Source organism: Mirounga leonina, unplaced genomic scaffold, assembly GCF_011800145.1.
Source record: "Mirounga leonina isolate KUSES-001 unplaced genomic scaffold, KU_Mleo_1.0 Mir_168, whole genome shotgun sequence".
Taxonomy (NCBI): domain Eukaryota; kingdom Metazoa; phylum Chordata; class Mammalia; order Carnivora; family Phocidae; genus Mirounga; species Mirounga leonina.
The window spans coordinates 16867239-16891875 of NW_023270426.1; the positions used below are offsets into that span (position 1 = coordinate 16867239).

General features: G+C 40.7%; 1 protein-coding gene across 2 annotated transcripts in view; it reads right to left on the reverse strand.

Moving 5' to 3' along the window:
- The window catches only part of LOC118016613 (prolyl 4-hydroxylase subunit alpha-2-like), a 57757-nt gene extending 46704 nt beyond the window's left edge, over positions 1–11053 (reverse strand). Inside the window, exons 1-3 of one of the 2 annotated variants that reach the window (XM_035014076.1) lie at positions 10441–11053; positions 9610–9706; positions 444–592 (exon numbers count right to left, since the gene is read on the reverse strand). In XM_035014076.1, the coding sequence (XP_034869967.1) occupies positions 444–592; positions 9610–9706; positions 10441–10504 (310 nt within the window). In that variant the 5' untranslated portion in view covers positions 10505–11053. Of the gene's footprint in view, positions 1–292; positions 593–9609; positions 9707–10440 lie in introns of those variants that run through there. The other variant, XM_035014075.1, reaches the window with a different exon arrangement.
- Between the last annotated feature and the right edge of the window lie 13584 nt (positions 11054–24637).

The window sequence follows — 24637 nt, forward strand, 5'->3', positions numbered from 1 at the left end:
CCCCTCCCCTCACTCATGCGTGCACTCTCTCTCTCAAAATCAATCAATAACATTTTTTAAAAAGAATTAAAATAATCAATAATACTAACAATATTTAATATCACAAAGAAATAAATATAGGAATAGGTACAGGCTAATAAATTTCAAAAACTAGAAAATACAAAATGACAAAAGCTGGTACAAGAAAAAATAGGAAGCTTAAAGAGACCAAGGAACATTAAAGAAATTAAAATACATCAAATATCAGTCTCTAAAAAATTCTCCAGGTTTTGATGGTTTTATTTGTGAGATCTAATAAGGTTTCAAGGAATACATTCTTAAATACCCTCACAAGCTCAGAAAGAGGTTCAGAAATATAAGGGAAAGCTCATGTACACATGTGTACACCCAAGTGTGCACATGCACAGATGTGCACACACGCAGACACACACAGCTCAGCTCACCAATGGATGGGTCCTGGAAGACAAAGCTCTCTGCTAATGACCCATCTTGATTTAGATGCTTCAGCACCTTGTATACATCCACTAACTTTCCCAAGTCTTCCTTGTCTTTAGGTATTACAAGGTTCAGTGCATCTCTTTTCTCAGCCCAGCTATGGGATTTGTTGAGGGAAAAAAAATGAGAAAATAATAATAATTAATTCAAAATTAAGAGATTTTATAATAAATTTTAAAAGCACATCTCAAATATTGTGACTTTATTATGTACCAGGGCCTAGAATAAGGAATTAAAAACATTATGACCGGGCGCCTGGGTGGCTCAGTTGGTTAAGCGACTGCCTTCGGCTCAGGTCATGATCCTGGAGTCCCTGGATCGAGTCCCACATCGGGCTCCCTCCTCGGCAGGGAGCCTGCTTCTGCCTCTGACCCTCGCCCCTCTCATGTGCTCTCTCTCTCTCATTCTCTCTGTCTCAAATAAATAAATAAAATCTTTAAAAAAAAAATTATGACCATTAATCTTCCCAACTATCAATACTTATCAAATATGAACACCTCCCCCACCTCCAATTATACAGATAAAACCAGCTCAGAGAAGTTAAGTTACATGACTTCCCGAAGTCATGCAATTGGTAAATAATAGAGTTAGGGTATAAGCTCAGGTAGGTGTAACCCCAAAACCAATGCTTTTAATCACTAAGCTATAATTGCCTCACAGATCAGCAAACACGTCAGCAAGATCTAGTTGAGTAAGTTGGGAAAGAAGATAAGTACATCCACACCCAGTCAGCTAGATATAATCTTTCTGAAGGAACCCTGCTAGTCTAGAATTTGGCAATTTTATTCCTATGACTTAGCCCCCAGAAAAAAAATCAGAAAGCATGCAAAGATGTTTTAACAAATTGTTCACTAAAGCATTTTCCATGTATTTAAAATGTTCAAGGAAAGGAAATTTATTAAATTATGACACAGCTACATAATAAAAAAATAGCACCCATTAAAATGATAAAGAAATCTGTATTCACTAACAGAATAGCATTAGCTACCAAGGCATTATTACGACCCAATTTTGGTTAAAACTTAATTTAACTAAATTTGGTTAAAAGAAATACATATATATTTTGGGTCAGTGTATGCAAAAAAAAAAAAAGTCTGTACACAGACATCATGATTATCTCCACTGGGTAGATTATGAATGCTTTTTACTGTCTTTATTCCTACATCTGTCATGTTGCTGCCAACCCTGCTCTCATGCTGGTAATCCCCTTCCAGCTTCCTGTGAAAACATGGAAACACAGCAATTTGCTTCAAGGAGAGCTAGAGCCATTCACTGTCCATGTACTGAATACTCTAAGGCTCTAAGCTAATCAAGGTGGTTCTGCCCTCCCTTGCCAGTGACTTGCTTCAGAATGGTCATGTAATGCAATTTAGGCTAGACATAAGCTTACTGGGAGATATCAGTAAAGATTTTTTCAATGTCACCAATAAAAGTAAGAGATGGCTCTTTGGCTATATATTGTGCTATGTCTAAACAGGACACCTAAAACTATTAAAGACATTTTGGTTGAAGAGAGTTAATCTGAGGAGAAGCAGATATGTTAACAGCAGCAGAAAGAAGATAAAAACAACCTGAGTTCATAATATTGTTGAGCCTCTCGATCAACCAGCCCTAAAACTGCCTGAACTTGGGATTTTTCACATGTGACATTACATTTTCCTGTTTAAGTTATTACCTTCTGGGGCATCTGGGCAGCTCAGTCAGATAAGTGTCTGCCTTCGGCTCAAGTCATGATCTCGAGGTTCTGGGGTCAAGACCCGTGTTGGGCTCCCTGCTCAGGGGGGAATCTGCTTCTCCCTCTCCCTCTACCCCTCCCACCCCGCATGCTTGCTCTCTCTCTCAAATAAATAAAATCTTAAAAAAAAAAAAAAGTTATTACCTTTACCAAAAGTATCTCTAGCTACTTTAAAAATATTTCTATATAGCCTTAATTTTGTTTGCAAGGTGAATGCATGGTTTTTACATCTGTTTATCTGTTTACTGGTTGTTTTTTACTGCTCTAGCCTAGCTCCAAAAACCAGTGTCTAACACATGAAAAGTAATTCCTAAATATTTGCTGAATGTTAAGAACATGAATAAATGGGGCAGGCAGTGATGAAACCATTGTCATTGTTCCAAAATTACTTCTCAATCAAACTTATTTGAGAAACAATAAATTTCTCAAGGACTTTGAGGAAACTATCCAGGAGTCTTAACAGGTCAGGCAGCTGACCAGGGAGAGTGCTGTGAATTGAGTTGTGATCAGACCCTAGAGAAGCAGCGAGGAGACACAGAGCCTGCCCTGGAGTCCTATGCAGCCAGCTGAAGAGGTGAGCACTCTTAGTAAAGTAACTGTCCCCTTCCCCCCAACCTCAAAAACCCTGGATTCATGCCCTAACTGTCCAGGTACTACCCATCACACCAGGGAGAATATATGGAACAGTTAACAATAGGGAAAGTCCAAAACAGGACTGGGCAAAATGAGCAACAGCGAAGTAAGCATGTGAAATGTCAAGTTCACATTTTTTGAGCATGAACAATCAAGGGCTAGGGCTAGGCAAGTGAGACAGCTTTCTAAGTCTTATCAAGCCTTTGAGCAGCCTAGATTTTACACAGACTCTAAAAATAGACCACAACTGGAAATACAAGTGCAAACAAAGGTTTCTAGGCAGAAGCTATACAAAGACAATTTCAAAACAGAAACTACTGGGGAAAGACTGATGAGATTAGACTGGCTAAAGTAGAGGGTGTGTGTAGGGGAGCAGCAGGATTTAAAGCTCCAAGTGGCTAGGGGCCACATAAAGAAGGGCCATAGCCTCCAACCTGCCCTAGCAACTCTTCCCTCACACTCTCACTGGAAAAGATGAGAAGGGCTGAAGCCAATCAGGGCAGATCGTAGGAACCAAAGTAACAGTAATTACTATCATTTTTAGGCAGAACTAAATTTTTGAATTACATCTTTAATAATTATACGTTTATTCATGTTTTCAGATTTGGTAATTTATATTTTTCTAAGCTATTTTATTTCATTTAACTTCTCAAAATTATCAGCATATAATTATATGCTAGATGTAATTATAGCATATAATTAGCATAAAATCCGTTATTAATAAAAAAATTTTAGTTATGATAAAATACATATAAAGCTTACCATTTTAACCATTTTTAAGTGTACAGATCAGTAGAGTTACCTCTGTTCACACTGATGTGCAAACAATCTTTGCACATTTTTTACATCTTATTTTAAAAATGAAACTCTATTATCCATTGAACAACAATTCCCCATTTCCCTCTCTCCTGCTGGCCCCTGGAAAATACCATTCAACTTTCTGTATTTATGAATCTGACTATTCTATATACCTCATGTAAGTGGAATCATGCAACATAAATCTTTTTATGACTGGGTTATTTTACTTAGCATAATGTCCTCAAGGTTCATCCACATCATAGCATGTACCACATATAATTTCCTTCCTCTTTAAGGCTAAAAAACATACCACTGTAGTGAATACCATATTGTGTTTTATCCACTCATCTGCCAATGGACACTTGGATTCTTTCCACTTTCTGACTACTGTGGAATAATACTGCTAGGGAACGTGGGTATACAAATAAGTCTGTAAGACTCTGCCTATAGTTCTTTGGAATTGTTAGATCACATAGGAATTCTATTTTTAATTTTCTGAGGAACTGCCATACTGTTTTCCATGGGCGCTACACCATTTTACATTCCTACCAACAGAGCACACAGGTTCCAATTTCCTCACATCCTTGCAAATGTTTGTTATTTTCTGATTGTTTTATAGTTTTTTGTTTTTGTTTGTTTTTTAATAGCAGCCATCCTAATGCATGTGAGGTAGTATCTCACTATGGTTTCAATTTGCATTTCTGTAATGATTAGGGCATACTGGGCATATTTTCATAAGTTTGTTGGCCATTTGCATATCTTCTTTGCCTAAATGTCTATTCAAGTCCTTTGACCATTTTTGAATTAGGATGTTCATTTTTAAATTCATTATATGTACAGTTACGTCTCAATTTTTCCTTTTAATAATGCTTATTTGTATTTCTTCTTTTTTCTTGACCAACTCAGCCAGATGATTAGTTATTTTGTTAATGTTACAAACATTACTAGCTTCTGGTTTTGAGGATTCTCTAAATTGTAACCACCCCCCTCCCCCGCCGCACTTCATTAATTTCTGCTTTATCTTAATTGTTTCCTTTCTTCTACTTTCTTGAGGGTTTTCTCTGTTGTTATTTTTCTAACTCTTTTGATTTAGACACTGTAGAAATAGAAGACTGTAAGTCCCACAATTGCTAACTCAATGTGTCTACAAAAATATAAATGAACTCAGGGGTTGTTGGCAAGCCTCAGTTAACAGCATGAAAGAACTCTGAAAGCAAAGAAGACTCTTACAGATATTTTGAAAAGACAAATCATATTGTGATTACAGTTAATTAGATCAATAAGGAAAAGGTCTCCAAATCTTTATTATCTATTCTTACAAAGTTTAATTTATATCTATCCTTATTTTTTTTTTTTTTAGAGAGAGAGAGAGACAAAGTGTGAGCAGGGATGGGGCAGGAGCATAGGGAGAGGGAGAGAGAGAATCTTTTTTTTTTTTTTAAAGATTTTATTTATTTATTTGACAGAGAGAGACAAAGTGAGAGAGGGAACACAGCAGGGGGAGTGGGAGAGGGAGAAGCAGGCCTCCCGCCGAGCGGGGAGCCTGATGTGGGGCTTGATCCCAGGACTCTGGGATCATGACCTGAGCCGAAGGCAGACACTTAACGACTGAGCCACCCAGGGGCCCCAGGGAGAGAGAGAATCTTAAGCAGACTCCCTGCCCAGCACAGAGCCCCATGTGGGGTTTGATCTCACGACCATGAGATCATGACCTGAACTGAAATCAAGAGTTGGACGCTTAATTGACTGAGCCACCCAGGTCCCCTTATCTTTATTCTTTATCTTGTCATTATATGTAATCAAGGTTCTAAGTCATGATGAAATGCTTGTTATAATTCCAAAATATATTTAATTTATAACTTTGAGTCTATACGTGTTTGCTATAGCAAAGGAAGTTTTTTTTGTTGTCATTAAAGATTTTATTTATTTATTTGACAGAGAGAGACACAGCGAGAGAGGGAACACAAGCAGGGGGAGTGGGAGAGGGAGAAGCAGGCTTCCCACAGAGCAGGGAGCCCAATGCGGGGCTCGATCCCAGGACCCTGGGATCATGACCTGAGCCAAAGGCAGACACTTAACAACTGAGCCACCCAGGCGCCCCGCAAAGGAAGATTTAAAAAAATAATTGTATAGAAAAGGTGTATGCTCATTAAAGATGTAAACTGCGTTTGTCATAAGAGATTGATTTTCTTTCTGATAATAAAAATAAAAATCATTTTAAACATTCAAACCATAGGGGCTCCTGGGTGGCTCAGTCAGTTAAGCACCTGACTCTTGATTTCGGCTCAGGTCATGATCTCAGGGTTGTGAGATCTGAGTACCACATGAGGCTCCAAGCTCAGCCGGAAGTCTGCTTGAGAATTTCCTCTCTCCCTCTTCCTCTCCCTCTGCCCCTCTTCCTGCTGGCGCTCTCTCTTTTTCTAAAATAAATAAATAAATATTTTTAAAAAAATTTAAAACATAAAGGGACGCCTGAGTGGCACAGTCGGTTAAGCGTCTGCCTTCGGCTCAGGTCATGATCCCGGGGTCCTGGGATCGAGCCCCGCATTGGTCTCCCTGCTCAGCGGGAAGCCTGCTTCTCCCTCTTCCACTCCCCCTGCTTGTGTTCCCTCTCTCGCTGTGTCTCTATGTCAAATAAATAAATAAAATCTTTAAAAAAATAAATAAAATTCAAAACATAAAGAGGACATTAATCCTTGTAAAACCAACTTTATAGTTAAAAAATAAAGTGATTACAGCATTTGAACCTTAAAATACAATGCAAATTTTCCTCTACTTAACAAAACTTAGTTCATTCTAGTTTTCTTCCTTTGTAATTTAGGAATTTAAGGATGTAAATGTCATTCTAAAACAATCTAGATGCATCTCAACGTTTGATATATAGTATTTTTATTATATTCATTTCACTCTAAATATTTTCTAATTTCTATGATGGTATCATTACTGACTCATTAGCTAATTATATGAATATTTCAATTTTTTTTTAAGATTTTATTTATTTATTTGACAGAGAGAGACACAGCGAGAGAGGGAACACAAGCAGAGGGAGTGGGAGAGGGAGAAGCAGGCTTCCCGCAGAGCAGGGAGCCCAATGTGGGGCTCGATCCCAGGACCCTGGGATCATGACCTGAGCCGAAGGCAGATGCTTAATGACTGAGCCACCCAGGCACCCCGAATATTTCAAATTTTTTAAACACAAACTTACTTTTTTTATTTTCCAAGTTCATAGAATGGTCATCAGAGAACATGGTCTGCTTGATAACCTACTCTTAAAGCTGGTTTGTCTTAAGGCCTAGTGTGTGGAGAATTTTTTTTTAATGTTATATGCACTGGAAATGAACATACAGGATTCTGTAGGTGTTCATTATGCATTGTGCTGCTCAAATCATATATAACTTTAACGTGTTTTGATTTGCCTGATCTATCAAGGGCTGTGTATGTATATTAAAATATCCCACAATAATTATGGCTTTATCATTTCTTGCCAGTAATTTTAGAAATATATGTTTTAGTATTTCTATGCTACATTACAATACCTAAACAAGTTTAGTATTCCTAAAATCATTATTTGCCTTAAATATCATTTTATCTGATACTAATCTGCTATACTGGTATGGTCTTTGGTGATGAACAAAAATTCCAGACTGACTGGTTACATTAAGACTATGTTTCTGGGGGTGACTGGCTGGCTCGGTAGAGCATGCAATTCTTTTTTTCTTTTTTTAAGATTTATTTATTTATTTGAGAAAGAGAGAGAGCATGCATGCACGCACAAGCAGAGGGGAGGGGCAGAGTGAGAGGGAGAAGCAGACTCCCCATTGAGCAGGGAGCCTGACACAGGGCTGGATCCCAGGACTCTGGGATCATGACCTGAGCCGAAAGCAGATGATTAATTGACTGAGCCACCCAGGCACACTGAGCATGCAATTCTTGATCTCAGGGTCATGAGTTCAAGTCCCATGTTGGGTATAGAGATTACTTAAAAAATAAAAATCTTTACGGGCACCTGGTTGGCTCAGTTGTTGAGCAACTGACTCTTAATTTCAGCTTAGGTCATGATTTTAGGGTCATGGGACTGAGTCCTTCGTCCGACTCCAAGTTTAGTGACAAGTCGACTTGAGATTCTCTCTCTCCTCCCTCTGCCCCTCCCCCTGCTCATGCGCACGCACATGCTGTCTCTCTCTCAAAGTAAATAAATAAAATCTATTAATAAATAAAATCCTTTTTTTAAGATTTTATTTATTTATTTGACAGAGAGAGACACAGCGAGAGAGGGAACACAAGCAGGGGGAGTGGGAGAGGGAGAAGCAGGCTTCCCGTGGAGCAGGGAGCCTGATGCAGGGCTCGATCCCAGGACCCTGGGATCATGACCTGAGCCGAAGGCAGTCACTTAACCAACTGAGCCACCCAGGTGCCCCAATAAATAAAATCTTAAAAAAAAACTATGCTTCTGGGGGTCGTTAAAACTGCAGTGACATTATGTATTAAGCCCTGGTTTGGGGACTCAGCCTAAGTGACCCCATTTGGGGCCGTGGGGCCGTGTGTGGTGCTTTTTTTTTTTTTTTAGGATTTATTTATTTATTTGAGAGGGAGACAGAGTGAGGGAAGGGACGGGGGGGGGGGGGCGGAAACGGAGAGAGAGAATCCTCAAGCAGACCCCCTGCTGAGTGCGGAGACTGAAAGAGGCTCGATCCCAAGACCCCGAGGTCATGACCTGAGCCAAAATCAAGAGTCGGTTGTTTAACCGACTGAGCCAACAAAGCGCCCCATTTTTTTTAAAGATATATTTATTTGAGAGAGAGAGCATGCGGTGGTGGGGGGAGCGGGGAGAGGACAGAGAGAGAGAGAATCTGAAGCTGACTCCGCACTGAGCAAGGAACCCCATGCAAGGATTGATGATCTCACAGCCCTGAGCTCATGACCTAGGCCGAAACCAAGATTCAGATGTTCAGTGGACTGCGCTCCTAGGTGCCCTATTGCTTTAACAATCGAATTGTGTTGTTTTCCTATGTCTTCTATTTCTCTTTTATGTGTTTAATTATTTAAAAACTACTCGTCTTGGGGTACCTGGGTGGCTCAGTTGTTAAGCCTCTGCCTTCAGCTCAGGTCATGATCCCAGCTTCCTGGGATCATGCCCCGCATCAGCTCCCTGCTCAGCAGGGAGCCTACTTCTCCCTCTCCCACTCCCCCTGCTTGTGTTCCGTCTCTCGCTGTGTCTCTCTCTGTCAAATAAATAAATAAAATCTTTAAAAATAAATAAATAAATACTCATCTTTTAAGTGTCTACAGTTCTTGAGGCACCTGGGTGGCTCATTCAGTTAAGTGTCCCAACTCTTGATTTTTTTTTTTTTAATTTTTATTTATTCATGAGAGACACAGAGAGAGAGAGGCAGAGGGAGAAGCAGGCTCCCAAGGAGCAGGGAGCCCGATGTGGGACTCAATCCCAGAACCCTGAGATCATGACCTGAGCCGAAGGCAGACGCTTAACCATCTGAGCCACCCAGGCACTCGTAACTCTTGATTTCTGCTCAGGTCATGATCTCAGGGTCCTGAGATTGAGCCCCACATCGGGTTCTGTGCTGGTCATGGAGCCTGCTTAAGATTCTCTCTCTTCCTCTCCCTCTGCCCCTCTGCCCCTACCTCACCACCCACCCCCATGTGTGCTCTCTCTCTAAAAAAATAAAAAATAAAAATAAGTGTCAACAGTTCTTGGGGCTCTAATATTAATGTTGCTTTCTATTGTTTCTGCTAACAGTTACAGTGAATTGTTTTTGTAATTTAGAATTGTGAACATCTTCAGGAGGGCCTCTGTGGTCTGGATTTAAAGTATGTCCCTTCAGAGATTTGCCTTTACTTCTACTAGAGCAACCTAGAGGACCATGTTCATGTCTAGAAACAGAGAAGGGCAGAGTCCTAGGCAAACTGTAGGACTAACAGATTACCTTTACCTTATCATTATAGATAGTTTGGCTTCATCCAAAAGGATATATTCTTTCAGGGGCTGGACCAGTTGTTCTTCCACAGAAACTAAGCCAGCCATGTGCCCTGCAAGAGGACAGAAGAAAGGGCCAGTCAGAACTGGACAGATGACTTCCCAGCTTACTTCACTGGGACAAAAGTGCCAATGAAAGAGGCAGGTCCCCTGAGCCAGGAGAGAGTCAGTTTTTTCTCAATCACTGGGTCTCACTGGTTAAGGAGATCTCATAGTTCCATTATTCTATCCTTCAGCTCCAAGAAAAGAGATATAGGAACTCCACAGGGATATTAACAACTGTAGCCAATCAGTGATCTCTGTCATTAGGGAGGGACCTTTATTTCATCCTTTTACCCTATGGGTAATCTTGTCTTGTAAGCTTGGAAACCATGGGGGAGAAAACCATTTAAACACAGAGGAATAAACTCTGAAGTTTGAGGTGATGAAGAAAAACAGCAGAAAGGACTTTCAGGCCATAAAATGTACTCTGCCCACAATCAATGACGTTCCACAAGAAGTGTTTGAACATTCCCAAAGGCCCTGACAATATCTACACCCCACAAGAAGAAAATACACCACAAACACCTGTTTCCCAGAAAAAAACCTTTGGTCTGTTGAGGTTCAGGCCCCTAATGGCCTCTACAAGGAAAAGTATTAATGTCTGAAAACTCCTTTCTCACTGTGTTCTAGTTGCAAGTAAACTTATTGGTGAGATTTTTCCACCCTGATAGAAAACAAGCAGGCTAATTCCTGAGCTGGGAACTAAGAATCATTTGTGGAGAATACTACCTTCCCTGGGCCATACCAACAGATGTGAAGATCTCAGCCCATGTGCAGCCCAGGAAACCAAACCAGGCCATCACTATCATGGACGTGGAGTTTCATGATCCCAGACGTCAGCATCTGCAAGGCATTTAATAACATTCACTGGACCACTACAGTTAAAAAAGAAAAAACTGACTAATATGAGGAGACTAATACAAATGCACGAACATGTGCAAACACACCCAACACAAACCAAAGTAATTGACTTGCAGTATAATAGCTTAAGGAACCTATTTTATTATATGCTCATAGACAACCAAGCAGTAGAGTAGAGCAATGAGTTGGAAAGGAACCAGACATCAGTAAAGAAGTATATTAACACCAGGATGATCTGCTAAGAATCACAAGTTAAGCAAACTATGAATTTTGGAACTAAACAGTTCAGTCCAGAAAGGAAGTGATCAAAGCTGAGCACACAATTTATAACAAAGCCAAGTTCAAACAAACAATTAACTGGTCAAAAATGATATCAAAAACGACAGAACTCAACAAGAAAAATAAGCTACCACAGACGAGGCATAATTTTAGATTTCACAACTCAGTTGTCTCTATTTAAATATGGTCCCTGAGGTCAAAGAGAGAGGAGCATGTCCTGGAAAGTTATAGATCCCTCTGGGAGCATAAGCAAGAATATGCATGAGTGAGCACATAACAAAAAAGCTATATATTCAGACTCAGGAGACATACAACATTTACTTTTTGTTTTTCGGGGTTTTTTTTTTTTTAAGATTTTATTTATTTATTTGAGGGGAGGGAGGAGCATGAACAGGGGGAGGGGCAGAGGGAGAGGGAGAAGCAGACTCTCCGCTGAGCAGGGAGCCTGACACAAGGCTCAATCCCAGGACCCTGGATCATGACCCGAGCCAAAGGCAGATGCCCAACTGACTAAGCCACCCAGCCACCCCTAACATTTACTTTTTGAAGGACAAATCTCTTCATTAGTAAAATGATATATCTACCTATCATGATCTTTAAGGCCACCTCTACTTCCAAACAATTCATATGATATTTATCACATCTTGCCTCAAAAAAGAAATATAATATAGGTATATATTGTTGTAACTCTGGAGTAAAATAGCTTTCCCATTTACTAGCTGTGATGCTTTGAGCAAGTTGATTTGCCTTTTGAAGTTGTTTTTTATTCCGCAATGTGCTTAGCATAGGATGAAGATTAAATAATAGATGTAATGTGACTGGCACATACTCATCATTCTATTAAAGATAACTACAGCCATTACTGTTTCAGAAACATAAAACATAAAAAGTAAAAAGCATCTGCTTTTTTCTTATGTTGCTATGTTTGCCCAGATTCTGCCCTTGGTCTGTTTCTCCTTCTCTATCCTTTTAGTATAATAGTAACTAACATTTATTGGTGGTTACCAGTGTTCTACATATTCTGCTTATATAACCTCATTTAATCCTTGCAACAGTTCCATGAGGGTAGGACCTCTTAATTTCACTCTTCAATAAATGTGGAAACTGAGCATAGAGAGATTAAGTAACCTGCCCAAGGTCACACAGCCAGTAAAGTGTCAAAGCCAGACAATATGGCTTTCAAGTTCACGTTCTTAACTACTATGTCAAAGCTACCTCAACTAGCATACCTAAGCAGATAATTCCCGCATCTAGTATTCTGGTGCTTTGGACCAACATTTCAAAACAAGGCTAAAGCCAGGAGGGTGTTAGAACCAGCCAATGGAATTTCTGTCCCTATGGGTTCAGCCCCAATGGTAAAAGCTGCAATGACAAAAAGTGCTATATTTGTAAAACCAGTCGGTAGTGACACAGTGAGGCTCCTGCTAAGCAGTACTCTAAGATGAATTATGTCAAACACCAATGACACACATCCTTCCTATGGTAGAAGACTTTTCTATACCCACTTAGCCTTGTTCCCATCCTCTGGAGGGTAGCTAACATTTACTGTGTGGTTACTACTTTTGAAATTGAGTCTACAAAAAGACAATTACCTCACCAAGGTAACACAGAGTTGAGAATACAGGATGTAAGACATAGGTCTTTAAAGTCTAAGCACTGAGCACTTTGTACCTGGTATCAGAATGTATTTTAAATATCCCCATTGCACTCCACTCAACCTGTTCACCCAAAAAGCCATGGAATCATCTTTGACTTCTCTTTTCCTTTCATGATACACATGCAATCCCTTACCTGTCTCTACTATGTGTACCAAATGCAATAATTTCTTATTACTTTCACCACTACCACTCTCATCCAAGCTACTATAGCCTCTCTCCTGAATGAATGCAATAGTGCCTTAGCAGTGCTTTCTTCTACCTTGCCCCGTCTGTAGTCTATTCTGGACAAATGAACCAGAAGTGATCCTTCATGGTCTCATTCACAGGAAAATCCTGAAGTCCTTGCCCCAGACTGCAAGGTCCTTCATGCTCTGGCATCTGGCTACTTCATCTACTAAACCTCCCCACCCTTGCTTGTCCACTCCGTTGACAGTGACCTTTCCTTTACTGTTCCTCAAAAACACCAACTATTCTCCATCCCTAGGTAGTTTATATTTATTATTACTTCTGCTTGAAATGCTTTTCTTTATTGCATTCAGGACTCTACTCAAAAGTCACTTACCAAAAAAGGACATCCCTCCTGTTTCTGTATAAAATACCAGACTCCAACATTTTCTATCCCCTTTGGCTGCTTTATTTCTCTTCACAGAAGATACTCAGAAATAACTTCTCTTCTTGTCTTCTATAAAAATCTAAGTGAGACCACGCTCAGAGCTTATAGAAGCGTAACTTCTGAAAACAGGAAAAAAAAGGTTGGTAAAGGGAGGAAAAAGACAAAAGTCTGGTTAAGAGAACTGAGTACTACACTCACGAACAAGAAAGAATTAGAGCTCAGAATTGATGGTTCTGCGGTAGCAAAGAGTACCAGGATTCCCACTCTCCAGATTGCTGAACCCCAATGTGGCAAAGAAGCAGAAAATTGTGATCTTTTAACAAAACACTGTATACGTGAACAAACATCCACATACTATCAGCAATGATCACGATGAAGTCAAAGATAAGAAGTGTTCCTTCTATTTTCTGGGGTCCTTGTTATACTTTACCACATAGACTGTGGTAGGAAATTTGCAGAGGACAGAGTCCCCATGATGACCAAGAGTAAATTTCTCACCAGCACAGCAGGGAAGAGGCTCTAAGTCTGATTTTATTTGAATTAATAAAAATTTTCAAAATATACTACTTCTTGCTTAGCAGGATTTTGTCAAGGGCTCGCTGTGCCTCCTAGATCTGGGTTTCTGTTTCCTTCCCCAAACTCAAAAAGTTCTCAGTTTTTATTTCTCCAAATAAATTTTCTGCCCCCTTTTCTCTCTCTTCTCCTTCTGGGATCCCTTTAATGCTAATGTTTTTATGCTTGATAGTGTCACTGAATTCGCTTAAACTATTTTCCTTTTTTATTACTATTTTTCTCTCCTCTATTCAGCTTGATTTGTTTTCCATTACTCTGTTCTCCAGGATGCTGATCCATTTCCTGCTTCCTATAGTCTACTATTTATTCTATCCAGTGTTATTTTTCATTTTAATTATTGAGTTCATCTCTGAATGGTTCTTTTTTATGCTTTCTATCCCTTTGTTAAGGGTCTCACTGAGGTCCTCCACTCTTCTCAAGTCCACTGAGTATCTTTATGACTACTATATTAAATACCCTATCAGGCATATTACTTATCTCTGTTTCATTTAGGTCTTTTGCTGTGATTTTGTCCTGTTCTTTCATTTGGGACATATTCTTCTGTCTCCATATTTTGTCTAAATCTCTTGGTCTGTTTCTATGTGTTAGGAAAGTTAGCTGCAACTCCTGATCTTGAAAGTAGTGACCTTATGAAAAAGAAACCCTGTAGTGTCCTGCAGGGCAATGTCCCCTGTTCACCAGAACCTGGTGTTTTAGGGGTGTCTCCTATGTGTGTGTTGCCTGAGCCCTACTGTTGTGGCTGAGCCATATTTGCCTTCAGTCCAGTCATCTGCCATGGTTCTCTTTGCCTGCTGTGGGCAGAGTCTGGACCCTGTGTTAATGGGCCAGTCTAAGGCCACCTTGGGTTTGAGTTGGGTCAGACTAGGCATTTGTCAGACCTCCAGTAAAACTAAACTGCATGGTGCTCTCACTGTATTGTCCCCTGAGAAGCTTTCATTGATGAGTAGGGCCTCCAGTCAGACCAGATGTCTGCTCCCAGCCCACTGTTGGGGTTGCAGTTGAACTAGTGTGTGTGGTTTTCTTCCACTCTCCCTTGGGCAACAGCCAATTTGGGGTGACACTGACTTCTGTTGGGCCTGCTTGCATACTGCCATGCTCATGTGGCCCTGCTATGGACAGACTCCTGTGAGCGTGCACAGCCACAGAAGAGCATGGGAATGGGACCTGTTACCAAGCTAGATGGAGAGTGTTCATGCTAAACTGGTTCCTGTCCATATATAGGCTGGGGGGCAGGAGAAGGAAATGGCACCCACCAGCTCTTGTGTTCCTGGAGAATTCTCCTAAAGATCCCTGCCCCTCCAGCACATGCTCTGAGATTAGTAAACAAATCTCCCTCCCATATACCCCAGGCATTTTCAAACTGCTGCTTCAGCAGGGCTGTTTGTTATGCTGCTTTTTAAGGAAGGGGTTCAGTTTCCTCTCATCCTCCAGCTCTCCCAGAGCTGAGCCCACTGATTTTTAAAGTTCCAAGTGTTAATCCCCACTGATTGTAAGAAGTCAGAAGTTAAGCACCTTTGGTTTTCAAAGCCAAATCGTATATGAATTTGTCTTCCCCATGAGGGTCCCTCATGTCTGGGGTTCCTGGTGGGGGGTCTGTTCCTCTCCACACCTGCAGTGTCCCTCTCTCTCTCCCTAGGGATAGTCCTGCAGATCAGTTTGGCTCAGGACCGCGTCTCCACCCTTTCTATTCTCTTTGATGTGGCCTCTTCTCTACATTTAGTTGTGGAGAGTCTGTCTTGCCAGTTTGGGTCATTTTCTGGGCTATTTACACTGATGGGGGTATTATCTAGTTGTATCTGTGGGATGAGATGGGCCTAGGATCTTCCCATTCAACCATCCTCCCTGGAAGTCCCAAAGCACATTTTGAATGAAATACAAACTCCTGATTGTAGTCGTCAAGACTCTACATGGCCTTGTCCTTTTTTAGCAATCTAACCTCATCTGCCCCCATTCCCCTTTCTCCCTGTGTACCACACTTCTCTTTTAGTTCTTCAAAAATGTCAAGCTCTCTTATAGCTCAGTTTGTTCCCTTTACCTACAATGCTATTTCCCTTCCTCTATTCCCACTCTGATTCCTTTTAGTCCTTAGGTCTCAGCTTATATTTCACTGTCACAAAGAGGCCTTCCTTGAACATCCTATCTGAAACTCTCCTGCCCCAAGATTCTCCATCACTCTACCTCTTTGATTTCTCTTAGCAAAAGGCAGAGTTTTTCAGTTTGAATAAATAAAACAAGATCCAAATACATACTGCATACAAAAGACACCCTTAAAATTCAAATTATCTAAGACAATTTTGAAAGTATAAGAAAAGTAAAAGATAAACCATTCAAACAGCAATCACAAGAGAGCTGGAATGGCTATATTAATACCTGACAGGATAGATTTGAAAACAGGAAGTAGCACTAGAGACAAAAAGGAATATTTCGGAGCATGTGGGTGGCTCAGTCAGTTAAGCATCTGCCTTCAGCTCATGATCTTGGGGTCCTGGGATCAAGCCCCATGTCAGGCTCCCTGCAGAGAGTCTGCTTCTCCCTCTCCCTCTGCCCCTCTTCCCAATGCCCCCACTTGTGTTCTCTCTCTCTCTCACTCTCTCTCTCAAATAAATAAATAAAATCTTAAAAAAAGGAGTATTTCATAATATAAAAAGGGTCAATATATCAGAAAGATATCATAGTTATAAATATACAAACTTAAAGACAGCCCCAAATACATGAAGCAACAATGTCATGACACAGATACTTCAGCAACAGCTGGATATCTGAAGATCTCATTCTTAATAACTGATCTAACACTACGCAGAAAATCAGCAAGAATATAAGATTTGAACAATGTTACTGAAGAGTAGCAGAATATGTTCCCCCAAAATATGCCATTTTGGCATAAGAACTATTGTGAGCTAAAGACACTTGAAAAACAGCAGATGCAAGAAAGGCACTCTGACCTTTCCTTTTCTTCCTGAAAGCAATAGATAAAACTCCTATGGGAAAGATGCCCTTCCTATTTCAGGAAGAAAAAAAAATTCTTATCATCAAAGACAATGAGTAGAGGCCTAGACAAATCTATACAAACAGACCTTGTTAAAGTAACTCTCACCTTCTGTTAGTCTTCCACTTATTTGGGTACTTTTCCACAACTGCTACTCTTTGTTCAACCTGGTATAAAAGCACTTGATCCCATCCACGTCTGGGGTCCTTATTTCCCCATGGGGGCTCCCAAGTACATGTTAAACTCTGTTTTTCTCCTGTTAATCTGTTTTATATCAATATAACTCTCAGGCCCAGACAGAGACCATAGAGAGTAGAAGTGAAGTTTTGCTTCCTCTACAATATCAATCAGTTTGACCTGACATCTATAAAATATTCCACCAAACAGCACTAGAATACACATTCCTTTCAAGATCACACAAAGCATTCTCCAGGATAGTTCACAAGCTGAATCATAAAATAAGTCTCAAAAAATTTAAAAAACATTTAAATCATACAAAGTATGCATTTCAATCACATGAAATTATTAGTATTTTTTAAAGATTTTATTTATTTGACAGAGAGCAAGAGCACAAGAAGGAGAAAGAGGCAGAGGGAGAGGGAGAAGCAGGCTCCCTGTGGAGCAGGGAGCCTGATGCAGGGCTTGATCCCAGGACCCTGGGATCATGACCTGAGTGGAAGGCAGATGCTTAACTGACTGAGCCACCCAGGCACCCGGAATTATTATTTTTTAAAAGATTTTATTTATTTGAGAGACAAAGTGAGCATGGGGGGGAGGGGCAGAGGAAGGGGGAAAAGCAAAGTCCCCACTGAGCAGGCAGCCCAACTCGGGGCTCAATCCCAGGACCCCCAGGTGGCCCAATCACATGAAATTAAATTAATAACTAAAAAAAATAGCAAAAACTCCTGGACATCCTCAAATATTTGGAAACTGAAAAACATACTTCTAAAAACCCATTGGTCACAGAAGAATTTGCAATGGAAACTAGAAATACTTTGAACTTATTGAAAACAAAAATAAAATACGTCAAAATTTATAAGATGTAGCTTAAAACAATACTTGAAAGGAAATTTATAGCTTTAAGTGCTTCTATCAGAAAAGTCTCAAATCAATAACCTAAGCTTCCACCTTAAGAAACTAGAAAAAGGGCAAATTAAACTAATCAAAGCAAGCAGAAGAAATGAAATAAGCAGAGCAGAAAGCAATGAAAGAGAAAACAGAAAATAAAGGAACCCAAAAGTTAAAGATAGATTAGATGGACAGAAAGACAGACACATATGCACAAACATACAGGAACAAAAGAAAGAACAGCACTACTGACCATGCAAGAATGTTAGGGATTATAAGGAAATATTATAAACATCTTCATGCCAACAGAGCAGACAACTTTGATAAATGAGAAAATCCTAAAACTCTAGAATCCTAGAAGGTACAATTACCAAGCCAAACTCAAGAAGGTATAAAAAATCTGAGAAAAACCTGAAAACATGGTGGAGTAGGAGGATCTTAAGCTGATCTCCCATGAATACACTTAGATAACAGCCACATCACTGTAACTAACCCAGATAACAAACCTAGGACTGGCAGAACAGACTCTCCACATTCAATCATAAAGAGGAGACCACGTCGGGGGGGGGGGGGGGGGGGGGAATGGTAGGAAGGGTGGAGTCCCAGTCAAGAACCAAAGTATCATATGAGACCAACCACAAACTCAAGGGACAGCACAACCATGGAGAATGGAAAGGAACAAAGCCCATATCAGGGACCCCAGAAATAGGAGACCTAGAGATAGGGAAGACAAGTCCCCATAACACTTGGCTTTGAGAACCAGAGGGGCTTATCTTCTTGAGCTTTTACTGTCAGGAGGGCTTAACACCAGAAGTTTTAAAAATCAGTAGGCTCAGCTCTGGGAGAGTCAGAGGACAAAAGGAAACAGTCTCCACCCTTTAAAGAAACAGCACAACAAACACCCCACTGAGATATAGCAAAGGACAGCAGTTTAAAAAGTGTCTGGGTTGGGGTACCTGGGTGGCTCAGTCGTTAAGCGTCTGCCTTCGGCTCAGGTCATGATCCCAGGGTCCTGGGATCGAGTCCCACATCGGGCTCCCTGCTCAGCAGGAAGCCTGCTTCTCCTTCTCCCACTACCCCTGCTTGTGTTCCCTCTCTCGCTGTCTCTCTCTCTCTGTCAAAATAAATAAATAAAATCTTTAAAAAAAAAAAAGTGTCTGGGTTATATGGGAAGAAGACTGACTTACTAATCTCAGAACTGTGGTGGAGGAGCAGCAATCTTTAGGAGACTGGTTCTCCAGGAACAAAAGAGCTGGTGAGCGTCATTTCTCTCCCCAAACCTCACCCTCCAGTCTAGATACTCAGACACCTGTGGGAACCAGTGTGAACACTCTCCACCTACCTTCTTTTTTTTTTTTTAATTTTATTTATTTATTTGAGAGAGAGAGAGAGAGAGAGCGGGAACACAAGCAGGGGGTGTGAGAGAGAGAGAAGCAGGCTTCCCGCCGAGCAGTGAGCCTAATATGGGGCTCGATCCCAGGACCCTGGGATCGTGACCCGAGCTGAAGGCAGACACTTAACGACTGAGCCACCCAGGCGCCCCTCTCCACCTACCTTCTAACACCCTGTGCCCTCCTCCCACATTCTCCTGCAGACTAGCCCCATCCAACCCACCCCTCTCAGCAAGAATACCTACAAAGCATCTCATTCTGTAAGCAGACTTGGCAGTAGCCAGCAACACTTTAAAGTGACTCTTCCCCTAGGGAGAGAAGAAGATAACCACATATACCAGTTCAAATGCAGCCCCAGCAATGGGCTGGAAGCACACACCTGATCTGACTGCCAGCCCACCACCAACAAAAATCTCACAGGAGACAGCACAAAAAGAAAGCCCTTTGGTTCAGGGTCACTGAAATCCCAACAGACAGACTGGGAGGAGACATCTTGTCTGACTGCAGGCTCCACCCACCAACAAAAGCCTTCCAGGGGACAAAGTAGGGAGCCTGCCCTGCAATTCCAGGTGACTACAGCTCTAGAAAACAGGTCAAGGGCAAGCATCTGCTCTAAAGCAACCACAAGCCCAAGATGGCCCCAGAATTGCCTTTAACCACACAGAGACCAAACCCTGCCCACAACAGGTTAAGAGGACAACTGCAGCCAAACAGACTGAAGGCAAACACAGCTCAAACGTAACAGTAGGACACATGCAAAACACATAGGGGACACCCATGATGCATCAGGTCTGGTGAACAGGGGATATTGCAAAGCAGAGCACTACAGTACCTCTTCTTTATAAAGCCACTACTTTCAAGATGAGGAGACACAGCTGATATAGAATCCAGAGTAATGATCATAAAGATACTTACTGGACTTGAGAAAAAAGTAGAGGATCTTAGTGACCCTTCTGACAAAAAGATACAAAATTAAAAAGAACCAATCAGAGATGAGAACTCAATAACTGAAGTTTAAAATACACTTGAGGTGGGGCACCTGGGTGGCTCAGTTGGTTAAGCATCTGCCTTCGGCTCAGGTCATGATCCTAGAGTCCTGGGATCAAGCCCCGCATCAGGCTCCCTGCTCACTGGGGAGCCTGCTTCTCCCTCTCCCTCTGCCTGTCGTTCCCCCTGCTTATGCTCTCTTTATCTCAAATAAATAAAATCTTAAAGAAATAAAATAAAATACATTCAAGGGAATAAGTAATAGACTAGAGGAAGCACAAGAACAAATCAGAACTGGAAGACAGAGTAATGGAAAGCAACCAAACTGAACAGCAAAGAGAAAAAAGAATAAAAACATAAATAAGTTAAGGGAACTCAAGATATCATGACATATAATAACATCAGCATTATAGGGATCCCAAAAGGAAAAGAAAGAGAGAAAAGACAAAAAAAAAATTTATTTAAAGAAAAAAATAGCTGACAACTTGCCAAATCTGGGGAAGGAAACAGAAATCGAGATATAGGAGGCACAGAGAGCCCTCAACAAGGTCCACCACAAGACACACAGTAATTAAAATGACATAAAGTAGGGGCGCCTGGCTGGCTCAGGTGGAGAAGCATGTGACTCTTGATCTCAGGGTTGTGAGTCTGAGCCCCACGTTGGGTGTAGAGATTACTTAAACAAACAAAAAAACTAAAAACAAACAAATAAACAACAACAAAAAACAAACAAAAGTAGTGATAAAGAGAATTTTAAAAGCAGCACAAGAAAAGAAGACAATTACACAAAAAGGGAAACCACCTAAGGCTATCAACTGATTTTTCAACAGAAACTTTGCAGGCCAGAAGAAAGTGGCATGATATATTCAAAGTGCTGAAAGGAAAAAACCTGCAGCCAAGAATACTCTATCCATCGAGGCTATCATTCAGAATAGAAGGAGAGATAAACAGTTTCCCAGGAAAACAAAAGTTGAAGGAATTCATTCAGTAAACCAGGCTTACAAGAAACTTTAAAGGGAATTCTTTGAGTGGAAAGTAAAGGCCATTATGAGGAGTAAAAGATTAGGAAAAGAGAAAAAATTTCAGATACACACAAACATAACAAAAGTAGTAGATTAATCACTTATAAAACCAGCCCAGAGGTTATAGCACAAAAACAGTAAAATCAATTACATCTACATAAATCAAAAGGTTCACAAAATAAAAGGATGTAAATAAAGTATGACATCATGTACATAAAACATGGGAGGGGAGTGGAAAATTAGTGCTTTTAGAAAGGGTTCAAACTCAAGCAACCATCATCCTAATATAGACTGCTATAAGCAAAGGATGTTATATATAAAATGAATGGTAACTGCAAATCAAAAGCCTGTAATAGATATGCAAAAAATAATGAGAAAGGAATCCAAGCATATCATTAAAGAAAGCCATTACACCACACAGGAAGAGAACAAGAAAGGAACAGAGAAGAACTACAAAAACAACTATAAAACAAGTAACAATATGGCAATAAGTACATACCTATCAATAATTACTTCAAATGTAAATGGACTAAATGTTCCAATTCAAAGACACTGGGTGACAGAATAGATAAAAATGTAAGACCCAGGGGCGCCTGGGTGGCTCAGTTGGTTAAGCGGCTGCCTTCAGCTCAGGTCATGATCCCAGAGTCCTGGGATGGAGCCCCACATCGGGCTCCCTGCTCGGCAGGGAGCCTGCTTCTCCCTCTCCCTCTGCCTGCCTCTCTGTCTACTTGTTCTCTCTATCTCTCTGTCAAAAAAAATAAATAAAATCTAAAAAAAAAAAAGCAAGACCCAGCCTGGGTGGCTCAGTCCATTAAGTGGCTCCCTTTGGCTCTGGTCATGGTCCAGGGGTTCTGGGATTGAGCCCTGCATTGGGCTCCTTGCTCAGCAGGGAGCCTGCTTCTCTCTATGCCTGCCACTCCCCCCTACTTGTACTCTATCTTTCTCTCTCTCACAAATAAATAAAATTAAATTTTAAAAAAATGCAAGACCCCTCTAGATGCTGCCTACAAAAGACTTCCTCAATTTCACACAGAAAGACACATGCAGATTGAAAGGGAAGGGATGAAAAACACTGATCATGCAAATGGAAGAGAAAAGAAACCGGTGGGGGGGGGGAGGCGGCATGGATGTCTCGGTTGGTTAAGTGTCTGTCTTCAGCTCAGGTGATGATCCCAGGGTCCTAGGATCAAGCCCCACATCAGGCTCCCTGCTCAGCGGGGAGCCTTCTTCTCCCTCTCCTGCCCGCTCCTGCTCTCTGTTGCTATCTCTGTCTCTCTCAAATAAATAAGATAGAAAGAAAGAAAGAAAGAAAGAAAGAGAGAGAAAAAGAAAAGGAAGGAAAGGAAAAGAAAGGAAAGGAAAGGAAAGGAAAAGAAAGGAAAGGAAAGGAAAGGAAAGGAAAGGAAAGGAAAGGAAAGGAAGAAAAAAGAAAAGAAAAGAAACCTGGGGGAACAACACTTACATCAGACAAAACAGAGTTTAAAACAAAGACTGTAACGAGACAAAAAAGGACACTACATAATCATGGAACAATCCAACAAGAAGATATAACAATTGTGAATATTTATGCACCCACCATGGGAACACCCTAATATATAAAGCAACTATTAACACACATATACGAAAAAATCAATAGTAATACAATAATAGTAGGAGACTTTAACACCACACTTATATCAATAAACAGATCATCCAGACAGAAAATCGACAAGGAAACAGTGGCTTTGAATGGCAATACTCAAACAGATCTAACACATAATTCAGAAATTTCCTGCTTCAAACAGTGGAATACGCTTCAACAAATGGTGTTTTCTTTCTCTCATTGACTTATTTAGCTTAGCATAATACCCTCTAGTTCCATCCATGTCATTGCACATGGCAAGATTTCATTTTTTGATGGCTGAGTAATATTGCATTGTGTGTGTCTGTGTGTGTGTGTGCGTGTGCGTGTGTACACACACAAAGAAATGGAAAAACATTCCATGCTCATGGATTGGAAGAACAAATATTGTTAAAATGTCTATGCTACCTACAGCAATCTACACATTCAATGTAATCCTCATCAAAATGCCATCAACATTTTTCACAGAGCTGGAAAAAATAATCCTAAAATTTGTATGGAACCAAAAAAGACCCCAAATAGCCAAAGGAATGTTGAAAAAGAAAACCAAAACTGGTGGCATCACAATTCCAGACTTCAAGCTCTATTACAAAGCTGTCATCATCAAGACAGTATGGTACTGGCACGAAAACAGACACATGGATCAATGGTACAGAATAGAGAACCCAGAAATGGACCCTCAACTCTATGGTCAACTAAGCTTCAACAAAGCAGGAAAGAATATCCAATGGGGGGAAAAAAAAGACATTCTCTTCAACAAGTGGTGGTGGGAAAATTGGACAGCCACATGCAGAAGAATGAAAGTAGACCATTCTCTGACACCATACACAAAACAGACTCAAAAATGGGTAAAAGACCTAAATATGAAACATGAATCCATCAAAATCCTGAGAATACTGGTAGGTCCTATCTAATTTGACAATGTAAATCCAGGGGAGTTGGGTCATGAGATGTCCTAGTTCCCTTGTGAAAAGCCATGGGCACAGTTAGATAACCTAAGAGAAATTGCTCAGCTGCATGCCCACTATCTAGGTATTCATTTCCCAAGAAGAATAACCACCCACAGACAAAAACAAACCCTGTGGGGGCATAAATAATTCCCATGAGGGTGGTATAGGATTTCTGCATTTACCTATTTAAGTCAGGGATCAGGTTTTTCAGTGCATATGGGGAGAAAATCTCCTAGCCTAAAAGAATGAGTCATTCTAAATACCTTGCAAATATAGGTGGGGCTAGTGAGATCTCTTAGGGAGTAGGGGCAAGTTGAACTTGGTAAGAGAGTTCTAATGGGGTTCAACTATAGTTTATGGTGACATTAGGAAAAAAGAGAAATTGGTCACAGGGAGAACCAGGGGTCTCTAGCATCATGGACAGATCAAAATTTTTGATGATAAATCCAACAGGCTGAAAGGTTACCCCCCTTAGCAATGACCTGGGAAATACAAATGAGAAAGTTCTCTTTCCAGGCCAATGCCAGAGTAAACAAAAGGAAAACAAAAAAAAAAAAATACTTTTTTAAAGATGTTATTTGTTTGTTTGAGAGAGAGCAAGCGAGTGAGCAAGAGAGAGAGAAAGAGCACATGCACAGAGGGAGAGGGAGAAGCACACTCCCTGCTAAGCAGAGAGCCTGACACAGAGCTTGATCCCAGGACCCTGAGATCATGACCTGAGCCAAAGCGAGACACTTAACCAAGTGAGCCACCCAGGTAAGATTTTGTTTAATTAAAGTAAGAGGTCTTGTTCTGGCATCTTGGGCAGTAGTCTACCTCGATGTCAGCTTCTTCTCTCCTTCGTCAATGTGATTTGGAGGTCTCCAACATCTCTACAGAGCAGACTATGAGGTGGAGACCTCCTCATCTGATAGATGTATATCTAAGGTT